At 33.4% G+C, this 14,793-nt stretch overlaps 1 protein-coding gene across 2 annotated transcripts in view; it reads right to left on the minus strand.

Annotated features, from left to right (window-relative positions):
* PDS5A (PDS5 cohesin associated factor A) overlaps positions 1 to 14,793 on the minus strand; it is a 116,786-nt gene that overhangs the window by 79,247 nt on the left and 22,746 nt on the right. For both annotated transcript variants that reach the window (XM_006188970.3, XM_032496239.1), the window contains exon 2: positions 874 to 1,077. In XM_006188970.3, coding sequence (XP_006189032.3) covers positions 874 to 1,077 — 204 coding nt within the window. The remainder of the gene's footprint in view (positions 1 to 873; positions 1,078 to 14,793) is intronic.

The raw sequence follows: 14,793 nt of genomic DNA on the forward strand, positions 1-14,793 counted from the left end.
TTCTCCGTTAGCTAAATGACTTGGGACTAGCCTAGTCCATTATTCAAAATATCTAGAAAAGAGCAAATCACATAAAATTACATTCCTTAGAAACAAAAATAAAGATTATTACTGCCACAAATCTTTAGGCTTTCTCATTCTGAGAGAACCATACATTCTACATCTTGTTACCCTTTCTAGTACAGAACTTTCAGTTTAAATCACTATCTTCATCTTGTGTCATGGCAATTATCTTCAGTTTAAGGACCTGGATATGATTCTTTTCATTACCATTTCCTACACATAAATAATTTTCAGCACCTAGTTTTGAGTTTGATACGTGACTACAAAGTTGTGTGGAACAAAAGCAATATGATAAAGTGGTCTAAGTGTGCTTTTCACAATAGTGCTCCATTTCTAAATAAATTTTTTTAGAAGTTTTAACCCAAAATAATATCAATATGGAATAAAGTGATTTTAGGACTATTTAAAAGAAAGCAGTCCAAAGGATTAAAATTGCCAAGAATAAAAGTATTCAAAATATAAAATCAGCTCAAGAGATCAATTCAAAAGAGGAATTCCTAAAACATTTCAAACAAAGGCAGAACCACCAAGATGAGCATATAGTTTTACGTGTAGAATAACTTGGAGAAGAAAACAGTCATTGGATTATGAAAATTGTTATACTGTTGTTTTAAAAAGTGCCATTCATGCACAATGCCCATCAATTCAGCCATTTGGGCTGTGAGACAGGTTATCCTGAAGGTTAGAATAAATAATTTGTTTTAGAACTTATTATCTTCTTATGATAAGATGATTGATGTGAAACCTGTGTTCCTAAGGGTAGTAAGCTAAACTATAAAAGTAAATCAATTCTATAAAGATTGTATTTACCTTAAGTTTATCGTGGGAAGTATATGGAGCTTCTGGGGCATAGATTCTAAAGATGTCAGCCAAACAACATGCTACAAGGAGACGCACATCTTTATTGGGATTCCTGAGAAAAAATTCAGATGCTAGATGCAAGGCTAGTGGGAGATACTGCTGTTTTTCATCTTCTGAGTCCTGATCCATATCCATAAAAGTTTTTACTACCATCTGCAAAAATGTGTAAAAGGAAAATATAATCAACTCCTGGTATTTAGAAACCAGAAGGAGAGATATATAATTTCATATATATATATATATATATATATATATATATATATATCATCTCCATTACAACACAAACTAGCAATCAGTTACTATCAGAGGATTCACAATTAATTTTCATAAATCTTCATTTAAGAATCTGACTAAAGTGAGGGAGGGTATATATAGCTCAAGCAGTAGAGTGCATGTTTAGCATACAGGAAGTCCTGGGTTCAATCCCCAGTACCTCCTCTAAAAATTAAAACAAAACAAAAGAAAACACTTAATTACCTCTCCTCCCAGAAAAAGAATTTGAGTAAAGCGGGGAGGCTATAGCTTAGTGGTAGAGTGTGTGCTTAGCATGTAGGAGATACTAGGTTCGATCGCCAGTGCCTCCATTAAAAAAATAAATAAATAAACCTAATTACCTCCTCCACAAAACAAAACAAAACAAAACAAAACAAAACAAAACAAAACAAAAGAATTTGAGTAAAGACTACAAGCATGGACAAGTATCAATTTCTGGATTACTCATAAATATATTGTCTGCACTGTTCCAGATTTATGAAAAACTTAATCTCATTATTAATTTTATATCTAGCCCAAGGAAAAAAGTTCTTGGCTTCATGTGCACAACCAAACTCATCTGATATTTTGCACTATCATCAATAATGCTTCTTTTATACAGTATGACTGTAAATCACTATCCCTTATGGGCATAAATACAAACATCAGGAATGACATCTTAAAAAACAAAATTTGGTGTTTTTGTTATAAATGGCTTTGTACCCATATATAGCCTGGAGGTGGGGAGAGAGGAAGGAGCAGTAAAAGTGGAAACTGCCGACATCTGGAGAATACAGGAGTTCTCTGTATTATTCTTGCAACTTTTCTCAATCTGAAATTATATATCAAAATAAAAAGTCAAAATTAAAAAAGAATATATTAACCATATAATATGGGGCAAACATACATATATTAATAATTGAAATGAAAGCTCACCAAACAGGACTTGTCTTTTCAAAAAAAGTTTTATCAAATGAAGTTCAAAACTAATTGGGGGAGGGGAGGATGTATTTTTCTTTTGCTGATTTTAATGGAACACATTTATCTGCATCATTAGCTTGATATATAGATGTTAATGGTACGGAAATAAAATCGTATTTATAAAGTATTCTAATTCTACTTTAAAAACTTTTAACAGAAGTGCATAAGAGACAGTGATTTACAGTCATCCACATCTGTGTTGTTTTTCCCAGGATAAGCCACTCGTACTACACTAGTCTATATTTTATGACAATGTGTGTGGTGCATTCCTTTCTGAAAGTTTCTGAATTCCTTTCTGAATCCTATACAATTCCTAAGGACCAGATGTTCTTTTTAAATTATTACTTTTTACCACACTAGTATTACTTCACCCAGAGCTTTATTTCTTTTAATATGTTTTATGTTTATTCCACTTGATTGAAACATTAATTAACATGTAGCTGAGAAAAATTGTTCCCCAGTTTTAGAAGATGTTTCTTTCACCTTACTTTTGTCAGAAAAAGAATTTTTATCTGTTTTGTTAACAGCTGTATCCTCAATGATTAGAACAGGACAAACACAAAGTAACCATGCAAACTTTTTTTTTTGGAAAGAACATTAAAATTAATAAAAATCTACTTTGATAATATACATTATATATATTTTTAAAAATTGACCCATATGTCCCTACCATTCTGGCAAAAAATTTCATCAGTTCTAGATAATCAACGAGTACATAACTTCTGTTGGGTAGAAATTTATTTAGAATATTTAAGTAAATATATTCTGAAACATGGGTCTATAGCAGAGGACACAACTCGAAGGGAGGGACAGGGAAATAATGATCGGGGAGAAATGAAGAGTAGTCATGCCTCATCCAAAGAAAGAGCTGGCTTCAACTAATTGTTGCCAGATGACAATGCAGATTTAGTACTGCAACATCACTGTTGATCAGGACACAATAAAATTTTAAGTGAAACTATCTGATTTGAGAATTTCAGCAACTCCAAAAAGTTCATACTATTGTGAGGGACAAGCAAAACATATCTGTGCAGTCCTCAAATCAACAATTTGCAAATTCTTAGACACATTTCAAAGGAAAAATGTCAGCATAGCCATCATTTCAGGTAGTGGAATTATTCTGAAAAGCTGTTTCCCCACTTCTTTTGTACTTAAATAGAAATACAAGTTTTAACTAGGTAAAAAAATTATGAAGAAAATGTCCAATAAACTGAACATCATTAAAATCTAGAAGGCCTTCAAAATGTTAATGAAGATTTTACAGTATACATTCCTCAAACATACTACAGAAAATATCATTTAATTAAAGTTTTCCACACTAAAAAGTAATGATAAAGACAGACTTTAGAACCTGCAAAAAAATTAATTCCCAGTGGAATAAAAGTCAAAATTTGAAAGGGACATCTAAGAAACTTTTAAAAAATAAAGAGAATATCTTTATGATGTGGAGTAGGAAGAATTTCTTAAATCAAGACACAAAAGCACTAACTATAGATTGATCCTTTCTGGAAAATTAAAATTAATGTGCGTTCATCAAAAGATACACTAAAATTTTTTAAAGCCATGCCAGTGAGGCTCACAGTGAAATAGAATGTGACAATGAATGTATGTATGTTCATGTACAGCTGAAAAATTGTGCTCCACACTGGAATTTGACACAACAGTGTAAAATGACTATAACTCAATAAAAAAAAGTTAAAAAAAAAAAAAGCCATGCCAGTGAATGAGAGCCAATGAATATTTGGTACAGGCATAACCAATAAAGAATCTATCTAGTATATATAAAGAACTCCTAGAATTCAATAAGAAAAACTCTATTGTAAAAGTGATACATGACTTGCTAGACTAAGCACTTTTTGAAAGAAACTCGAATAGTCAATATAGTGGAGGACGAAATCTCTTTGGTGGTCAAGGAAATGTAAAGTAGAACATTGGTAAGAGAACTGGTATCTTAATAATACTGAATTCTCTGATCCATGAATATGGTATATGTCTCCACTGATTTAGGTTTTTCTCTTCTAGACTGACTGAATACTAGGACAAGCATTGCATCTTTCTGGAAGGATGCTCTCTATGTTCCCACACGTGGTTTGCACACTTCTGCCACAATGCTTATCTTGCTACACTCTGCTTTCTTATTTATCGTCTCTGCTACGGCCGCAGCTGCACCTTGTTTATTTTTGTATTTTCAGCACAAAGAGTTGGGTTTGGCATACACATAATAAAAGTTTGTTGAGTGGTGAAAAAAATGGGGAAAATTTTCCAGCATTGTTTTGTAGTTTTCAATGTACTGGTCTTGTATATTTTTTTTACTCCATTTTACCTATTTGGATGCTACTGTGAATTAAAAAAAAAAAAAATCCTTTTTCCACTCCTTGTTGGTTCCTAATACACAGATGCAGAATTTTTACATACTGAGCCCGTTACATTGCTACACAGCTTTATTAGTTCTTGTAGCTGGTTTATGCATTTCTCAAAATTTTCTATAAGCACAGTATCATTTGCAAATAAGGACAGTTTTATTTGTTTTTTCTAATCTGTGTGACAATTTCTCTTCCTTACTGTACTAGCAAAGCTATCACAAAAGTGAGAGCAGACAGTTCTGTCCCTTTTGAGATCTTAGGAAGCATTTGGTCTTTCACCAGTAAGTATTATGTTAAATGGGGTTTTCTGTAGATGCCTTTTTATCAGGTTGAGAAAGTTTTATCTCCTATCCCTAATGTGCTGTTAGTTTTCTACTGAAATAATCTGGTTTTCTCAATTTATGCTGGTGTTAAGATGTTGACATAAATTGATTAATTTTCAAATACTAAACCAAATATGCACTCCTGGAACAAACCTGACATGGTAGTCACTGGGGGTCACTGTGTTTTATGTATAGTTCTCCCTTCTCTCTTCTATTTTTGGCTTGTTTTTGTTTGGCTGGCTGGATCTGCTGTGCTAATACTTTGTTGTTCAGTAAGTCTCTTGGTCTGTAGATTGCTTACAATGTGTGTTTTGTTTTGGTATCAAGATAATACTATAAAGTGAGCTGGAAGTGTTCACTCTTCCTATTTTCTCAGTTTGTGTAGGACTAATACAACCTTTTCCTTAAGTGTTTAATAGAATTCATCAATGAAGTCACTTGGGTCTTTATTTGTGGGAAAGTTTTTAGCTGCAAATCCAGCTTTTAAAATCATTATAAGGCTATCAGACTTTCTATTTTATCCTAGGTCAGTTTGGTAATTTGCATTTTTCCAGGAATGTATCTATTTCATTTAGGATATTGAATTTACTGGCATAAGCTTGCTTATAATATGCTTTTATTATCCTTTTAATGTCTATAAAATCTGTACTAATGTCTCTTCTCTTTTTTTAACTGATGTTGCTAATTTATGTATTCTTTTTCTTGATTGTTCTATCGCAGTGGTCTCAAAGAGGAATGAATTTGCCACCCACCACTAGGGGATACCTGATGATGTCTAGAGACATTCTTAGTTGTCACAACTGGGAGAAGGGGTTCTATGAGCATCTAGGCAGTAGAGACCAGGGATGTAGCTAAACATCATACAATATATAGGACAGCTCCCTACACCAATTACCAGGCTGAAGTAGTCAACAGAGCCAGTGATAAGAAACTTGATCTAACAAGGGTTTTGCCAATTTTATTCTTTTCAAAGAACCAACTTTTGGCATAACCAGTTTCTCTATTGTTCATGCATTTCCTATATGATTGATTTCTATTATCTGTAATATGTCCTGCTTTTGACTTTCTTTTAGGTTTAATCTGTTCTTTTTCTAGGTTCTGAGGGTAGGAGCTTATCAATGATTCTAGACAATTCTAACGTAAACATCTGAAAGCTTATCAAAATAAATTTCTCAATAAGCACTGCTGTGAATTTTGATATATTCACTAAGTTCAAAATATTTTCTAATTTTCCTTGTAATTTCTTCCTTTATTCATGTGTGACTTAAAATATACTGTTTAATTTCTATATGGGGTATTTTCTAGACACCTTTTATTAATTTCTCATTTAACTCCCTGTGATCATACTACCTCTGTATGTATTGAGATTTGTTTAGTGGCCCACCATATGGTCTATCTATCTTGGTGAATGATTCATGTACACTTAAAAAGAATATGTATTTCTGCTACTGTTTAACAGAATGTCAGTTAGGTCAAGTGCACTGGTACATTAACTCTTCTATGATCCTACTGATTTCTGCCTACTTGTTCAATCAATCACTGACAGAGAAGTGTTGAAAGTTCTATGTATAATTGTGCATTTTAAAAACTTCTCAGCTATGTACAATTGTGCATTTTTTAAATTTCTCAGCTATGTGGAAGCTGTTATTAGGTACATATTGCTATATTTTCTTAACGCAGTGATCTCTTTATCTTTATGAAATATCTTGTTCTAAAGTCCACTTTGAAGTACTGCCACTAGAATTTGTGATTTGCATTAGCATGGTATATCTTCTTCTAATCCTTTTATTTTTTTCTGAAGAACAGGATTACTGAAGTATAAATTACCTAAAACTCACTTCTTAGTGTCCTATTCTATGAATTTTGACAAATACACAGTTGCATAAAAATCCCCACAATCAAGACACAGACTATTTCTGTAACACTAAAAAGTTGCCTTGTGTCTCTTTGAAGTCAATTTTCAACTTCTTCCTTACCCCCTGGCAACTCCAGATCTGTGCTATTTTTATAGTTTTGCTTTTTCCAGAATGTCACATAAGTGGAATTACATAGTACATTGCTCTTTGGATCTAGCCACATTCACTAAGCATAAGGCATCTGAGATACATGCACTTTGCATATATTAGTAATTCATTAGTAATTCATCCATTCATTTTTTTTTTTTAAATAGATGGAAAGTGTTTTCTTTCTTTTTTGCCCTGCCTTTTCACAAAAACTAAGTCGTCTACCATAGTGAGTGTTTGGAGTTGGGTCACAGAAATCATTAGCACTAGAATTTGGGGAAGGTGATATTCACCAGTGATCCCACAAGACAGGTCACCTATAAGTGCCACAGATTTGTGCCCTGGTTTATTTTAATTTAATTTAATTTAATTAAATTTTTTTTTACAGCATAGTGGTTAGTTTATTGTTTACAAGTTTTTAAAGATTTTTTTATTGAGTTACAGTCAGTTTACAATGTTGTGTCAATTTCCAGTGTTGAGCACAATTTTTCAGTTATACATGAACATACATATATTCACTGTTGCATTCTTTTTCACTGTGAGCTACCACAAGATCTTGTATATATGTCCCTGTGCTATACAGTATAATTTTGTTTATCTATTCTACATATGCCTGTTGGTATCTACAAATTTCGAACTCCCAGTCTGTCCCTTCCTGCCCCCTGCCCCCTTGGCAACCACAAGTTTGTATTCTATGTCTACGAGTCTGTTTCTGCTTTGCATTTATGTTCTTTTTTTTTTTTTTTATTCCACATATAAGTGATCTCATATGGTATTTTTTTTTTCTCTTTCTGGCTTACTTCACTTAGAATAACATTCTCCAGGAACATCCATGTTGCTGCAAATGGTGTTATGTTGTCATTTTTATGGCTGAATAGTATTCCATTGTATAAATACACCATATCTTCTTTATCCAGTCATCTGTCGATGGACATTTAGGCTGTTTCCATCTCCTAGCTATTGTAAATAGTGCTGCTATGAACATTGGGGTGCAGGTGTCTTTTTGAAGTAGGGTTCCTTCTGGATATACACCCAGGAGCAGGATGACTGGGTCATATGGTAAGTCTATGCCTAGTCTTTTGAGGAATCTCCATACTGTTTTCCACAGTGACTGCACCAAAATGCATTCCCACCAGCAGTGTAGGAAGGTTCCCTTTTCTCCACAGTTTCTCCAGTATTTGTCATTTGTGGACTTTTGTATGATGGCCATTCTGGCTGGTGTGAGGTGATACCTCATTATAGTTTTGAAGTAATTCATGCCTTTTAACTACTGAGAAGTATTCCATTGGGAATATAGTGTAATACCATTGTGTTCAGAGCCAAAAAAGCCAGACACACATGGGGAGCAGGGTGTATTAAAAGGGACTGAGGGAAACATAAGGGGGTGATAGATATGTTCATTTTCTTCAATGTGATGATGGTTTTAAGGATGTATGTCAAAACTTGTCAAACTGTTATGCCCTGACAGCAACTCTCTGACACCAAATGGGTATACTACATTTCAATTCAATTCTGACAGTAACTACCTAGAGTGAGCAAAGACCCCATAAGTTAAAGCGCAAAGTTCTTCACAAAACTCCCCCAACTTCAGATGCCACCTGCAAGTCCTGAAGGCCACCTGAATTTGTGACAAGCCAGCTATAACTTTAGGGCTTCCTACAATACCGTCAGATTCAATAATTTGCTATAACAACTCACAGAATTCACTGAAAGTACTATACTTATGATTACTGGTTTATTATAAAGGATACAACTCAGGCACAGTCAAATAGAAGAGATATGTAGGTCAAGATCTTGGGGGAGAGAAAAGGAGATGAAATTTCATGCCCTATTGTGATGGTTCGGACAGAACAACCTCCTGACACATCAATGAGTTCACTAACTAGGAAGCTCCTCTGAGCCTTGGTGTTCAAAGGTTTACTGGGGCTTCATTATGTGGGAATGATTGATTAGGTCATTATCATTTGATGGACCCTCCTGCCCCCTCAGTAGGCTAAAAATTCCAACTCTCCAACTTTTCTGGTGGCTAGCACCTTCCTCTAGAGGCCAAGAGTCACCTCATTAACATAACAAAGACACTCCCATCACTCAGGAAGTTGCAAGGGTTTTTTAAGCTCTGAACTAAGAACTGGTAACTAAGATTAGATATATTATTATATAGTATACTTTAAATACTGTATTTCAATTATAACTCAAAATAGCTGTTTTTTAAAAAAATCATTGCCTTAGGGAAAAGGGGGAAAGTAAAAGAACTTTAAAACTCCTTCACTAGTAAAAATTAAATTAACTTTTAAAGTCCAACATAGTAAATGAAAATTCTCATTCACTGTTAAGTTAGAATGTAAATTGGTACAACCACTTTGGTGTTGTCAGTGAAGCAAAAGATATGCATATTCAATGACCCAATAATTTCGCCTCTCAATACCCTAAAGTAACTTGTACATGTACAATAGAATATGCATAAAACAAGTACATTCACAGCAATGTTGCTTATACAAGCCAAACTAGAAGTAAAATGTCAACAGAAGACTGAATAAGTAGTACAATAGAGAACTTCTTATACAGTGATAAAAAATAATTGAAAAACAGATAAAAGCAAAATAACGTGAATAAAGCTCAAACATAATATTGAAAAAGATGCATACAAGGTGCCATGCAGTATGATTAAATACATTTAAATATAAAACTAAAACTAGAAATTCTAAGTCTACCTAAAACACATTCTAATTTTGAGACTGTGCTCATATTAAAGCAACTTTTGGGCCTAAAGCTCAAAGTTCAAATGACTTTGTTGGGCCAACTGACATCCTTCAAAGTCCAATGACCCCCATTCCTGGGCTCTCAGATGTCTCCCTGTGATCCCTCAATAGATACATTCTTTATTGGACATGTTTCCCCTAACAAACTAATAGCCCTAACCAATGCTTACTCTCACAATAGTTCAGGCTGGCTTGTTTCAGCCCACCTTACCAGAGTCAAACCTCACCACCCTTCATGGACCCTAAACCTCTTACCTCACCTACAACCAATCAGAGACTTGTGCACAAGCCAATCAGGCACCTTGTGACCCGACCTTATAAAAGACCCCAACAACTGGCCCTCAGTGCTCACACAGGCACCTCTCATCTGTGTGGCTTGCTGCTGCCTATAGCAGTGTACCTTAATAAACTCCTTTTCTATTCTCACACTTTATCTCTGGTAAATTCTTTTACCAACCCGCGTTGTCACTTGGCTGCCCCATTGTGGCCCACAACATCAGTGACTAAATATATCACATTATTAGCATGTCTTTTCATTGCACCTAAGTTGCAAATTCCTTTTAAGCAAACGTCACTATTCTGAAGATACTAGGGTGCTCATCTCAAAAGTGAATTAGCATCATACTAATACAGCTGATAAAAGTTACATTCCATTGCTATCACACCTAGTTTAGGCCTTTATCACATCATATCCTATTTCAGTCTCTTTAACTCTCAAAATCAAATCCAGAACTTCTAAGTCACTCTGAAAACATCTATTTTAATACTACCCCAATTCAGACAATGGTTTCCCACTAATACCTTATGGCGCTTAAAACATCATCATCAGTTTATAATTTTTATCTTACTTTCATGTGTATATATACATACATGCATGTATCTATGTGTATATACACATATGTATACATTTATTATATGTTTAAGTATAAGGTGTTACATTGATTTCAACTCTCCACTGTAGTCAAACTGGGTTTATTATCTCCAAAAAGCATCCTGAGCATTTTTACAGCTTTGCACAGAAAAGAGTTTTACAGTTTTGCTGAAAAAAAATATGAATGTGTCCTAGAATTACTTTTACCCCTCACTACTACTCTGTTAAAATCTTACCTGCCCTTAAAGTTTTTGCCCAAATTCTATTTCCTCTTCTTGTAGCCCTGGCTTGACTACCTTAGTCTGAAAAGATCACTGACTCCTTTGAACTAAAAACATCATACCAATTACAAAGCAATCATCTTACAGCATTCCATGCTATGGTTATTAGTATAAAAATCACGTGTCCTCAAGAAGATTGTGATCTCCTAATGGCTCTGAATTTTCTACATCTGTCTTATAAACTAAGATATGAGTGTGTAATATTTTCTGAAGGAATGAAACCTATTAGTATACTTTTTGACATGCTGTAGACTTCAGTGATTGACCAAGTCTGAGAACAGAAATCTCTCTGAAATTCTGATTTGTCAATAGCTATACAATCAATACACATTTTAAGACTAAGTGCTAATATTAAGAAAAAAACAAAATTAAAAATAGAACTGTCACATGATCCAACAATTTCACTTCTGGGTACTGATTTCAAGAAAACAAAAAACAGTAACTTGAACAGATATATGCACCCACCATATGCACTAGAGCAGTATTTATAATAGCCAAGATGTGGAAACAAACTAAATGTCCATCGATGGATGAATGGATAAAGAAATTGCAGAATACATACACACATATTTAAAAAATGGAATATTATTCAGCCATAAGAAAAGAATGAAATCTTGACATCTGCAACCACATGGATGGACCTAGAGGACATGATGCTAAGTGAAATAAGTCAGATAGAGAAAGACAAATATAGTGTGATCTCTCTTATATGCTGAATCCAAAAAAAAAAACAACCAAGTAACAGAGAACCAATACAGCTATTTCAATTTTAACAAATTGACTTACTCTATGGGAAAAATCCAATAACCTATTTTTCTAATAAACCAATAGAGACTACTTGAACATATAATTTGTTTCACTACTAATATATTTAGTAAAGGTTAGTACTCTTCAATGGGACAAGTTTATTATTCCATACTTAAATTCTGTAGTGTAGAAAAGTTACATGCTACATGTTTCACTATACTCTTCCTGAATGCTAAGCCACATTATGTTCTAAAGGTCCATTCTATCAGTACCTAACCATTTAACAAGCATATACTAAAAAACTACACTTTAAAGGCTCCTCTAAGTTTCTAAATTACAGGAAATGTTTTACTCCATTTATTTCCACCTTCAAGGTAAGCCAGTATTACTAGAGTTCTAAAAATAACCTGGATACTAGGATTCTAAAAATAGCCTGGATATTGACTGTAAGAGACAGAGTCATCATGAAGCTACTTTCAGCTTTAAGGGATATTCATAAGGTCCTACAATATTAGCCTTAAAGCCTGAGAATCTGGGAAAAGGGGATAAATTAGGAGTTTGGGATTAGCATACACACACTATTATATATAAAATAATAAACAACAAAGACCTACTGTATAGGACAGGGAACTATATTCAATATCTTGTAGTAATTTATAATGGAAAAGAATCTGAATAAGTATGTGTGTATGTATGTGTGTGTGTGTGTGTGTGTGTGTGTGTAACTGAATCACTTTGCTGTACACCTAAAACTAACACAACATTGTAAATCAACTATATTTCAATTAAAAAAAAAGCTCGAGAGTCTGACACTTGCACTGAAGCTTCAGAGATTTTAACTTTTGGTTTTTACATAATTGTAGATGCTCTTCTCTTAATTTCAGGTACTTATGAGGAAAAAAGATAAAATGAGTTGGTGGCAACATGACACAAACCAATTAATTATTCTACAGTTTGACACTCATATAATAAAAGAAAATTCTCAATTCAGAAAGCATATTTTTTTATAGGTACAGTATTTGTAATAGTACGAACAGCTAACGTTTGAGTTCTTCCCATGTGCTGGGCATATTTCAAGTGATTTAAATGTACTTAATACAATAATTCCTTGTGGGAGGTATCATTATTAACATCCCCATTTAACAGATGAGAAACTAAGCTAAGTAATTTGCTCAAGGGCATAAAAATTCAAATCCAGGCAGTGTGGCTAATCACTCTTACCTACCTCTTATTATTCTTAATCTAGACATTATATACTGTATAGTACAATAGGACAAGTAGTTATCCAAAATGACTACAGAAAAATAAAATATTAGATACATAGAGAGGGTAGACTATAGAAACTACACCACGTTATAGCACTGTAACTACTAAGTGGTTATGGTCCCAGGCCAATTCAAAAAGGCCAATTTTATCACAATGTAGATACGTGGAGACTATAGTAGAGAATTTAGATGGGAGCGCGTGGCTACTTAATAGATGTCTTTAATATATTAATTTAACTTCAGCTTTTCTAGCTTTCCTTTTCCTTGATAAAGGTGGATCATCTGCCTTATTCTTAAAATGACCAATCATTATTTAAGGTCTTTTTACTCAAAAAATTGAAAAGATAATAATATGCACCCCAATGTTCATAGCACCACTATTTACAATAGTCAAGACATGGAAACAACCCATGTGCCCATCAATAGATGACTGGTTTAGGAAGATGTGGTATATATATATATTATATATATATATATATATAATATATATATATACACCCACACACACACACACATAGACACACAGGAATATTACACATAAAAAAAGAATGAAATATTGCCATTTGCAACAACATGGCTGAACCTAGAGAATATTATGCTTAGTGAAATAAGTCAGAGTAAGACAAATACTACATGGTATCAATTACATGCGGAATCTAGAAATTATACAAATGAATCTATACACAAAATAGAAAGAGACTCACCGACAGAAAAACTTCTGGTTATCAAAGGAGAGAGGGAGAGGGGAAGGACAAATTAGGGGTATGGGATTAATAGGTACAAACTACTATACATAAAATAGATAAGCAATAAGAATTTACTGTATAGTACAGGTAATTATATTCAATATTTTAAAATAACCTATAATGGAATATAATTTACCAAAAAATGCAATGAAAAGCAGCTGGCTTTCCTTAAGGTTAAGTGGATTAAGATTTGGACAAAAGAAGGAAAGGAAAAATGAGGTTCAATCAAATATGTGGGTAAAAAACAGATGGAATTAATTATGGTAGAGCAATGAGAGCCAGAAGATAAGCAATAGTCCTTAGGGGCAAGATAAAAAGAGGCATGGGGGAAAAGAATAGACAGTGGCAGAAAGGCAGAATTGAGCAAAGACTTCCTATATCAGTTGCCAAAAACTACTTCGGCCCAGAAGAACTTGATGACTGCTAGAGAAGGCGAAAGCCAAAAGCTGACAGTTTGAAAACAAACAAACAAACAAACAAACTGGACAAAGCTTTAGCTAGACTGACCAAGAAAAGAGAAGACTGAAATTACTACATTCAGAAATGAAAGAGGAGATATTACTACTGACCTTTTCAAAACAAAGAGAATTATAAAGGAATTCTACGAACAATTATATGCCAATAAATTAGACAACTTAGATGAAATGCACAAATTCCTAAAAAGACACCAGCTACTGAAATTGACTTAAGAAAAAATAGAATCTTTAAAATCTGTGAATCACTATGTTGTACACCTAAAATTTACATATTGTAAATCAACTATACTTCAATAAAAAATTTTAAATAGAAAATATGAATAAGCCTGTAACAAAGGAAGAGAATGAATTAACAATCAAAAACTACACACAAAGAAAAGCCCAGGCCCAGCCTGCTTTACTGCTGAATTCTATTGAACATTTAAAGAATATCAATTTTCCCAAAACTCTTCCAAAAAATAAAAGATGGTAAAACACTTCCAACTCATTCTGTGAAGTATTAATCTGATTTCAAAACTAGATAAAGATATCACAAGAAAATTATGAATGAACTTGAACTCCTACCTCAAAAAAGAAAAACAACCATATACAAAACTGAACAAATTTTGACAAATTTCAATTTGGAACAATTTGATCAAAACAGATTAAAGACCTAAATGTAAGAGCTAACACTCTTAGAAGAGGAATAAATCCTTGTGACCTTAATTGAGGCAATGATTTCTTCAATCTGACACCAAAAGTGTAAGTGACAAAAAGAAAAAACAAAATAAATTGGACTTTATCAAGATGAAAAACATTTGTA

The sequence above is a fragment of the Camelus ferus genome, chromosome 2 (genome assembly GCF_009834535.1).
Source record: "Camelus ferus isolate YT-003-E chromosome 2, BCGSAC_Cfer_1.0, whole genome shotgun sequence".
NCBI lineage: Eukaryota > Metazoa > Chordata > Mammalia > Artiodactyla > Camelidae > Camelus > Camelus ferus.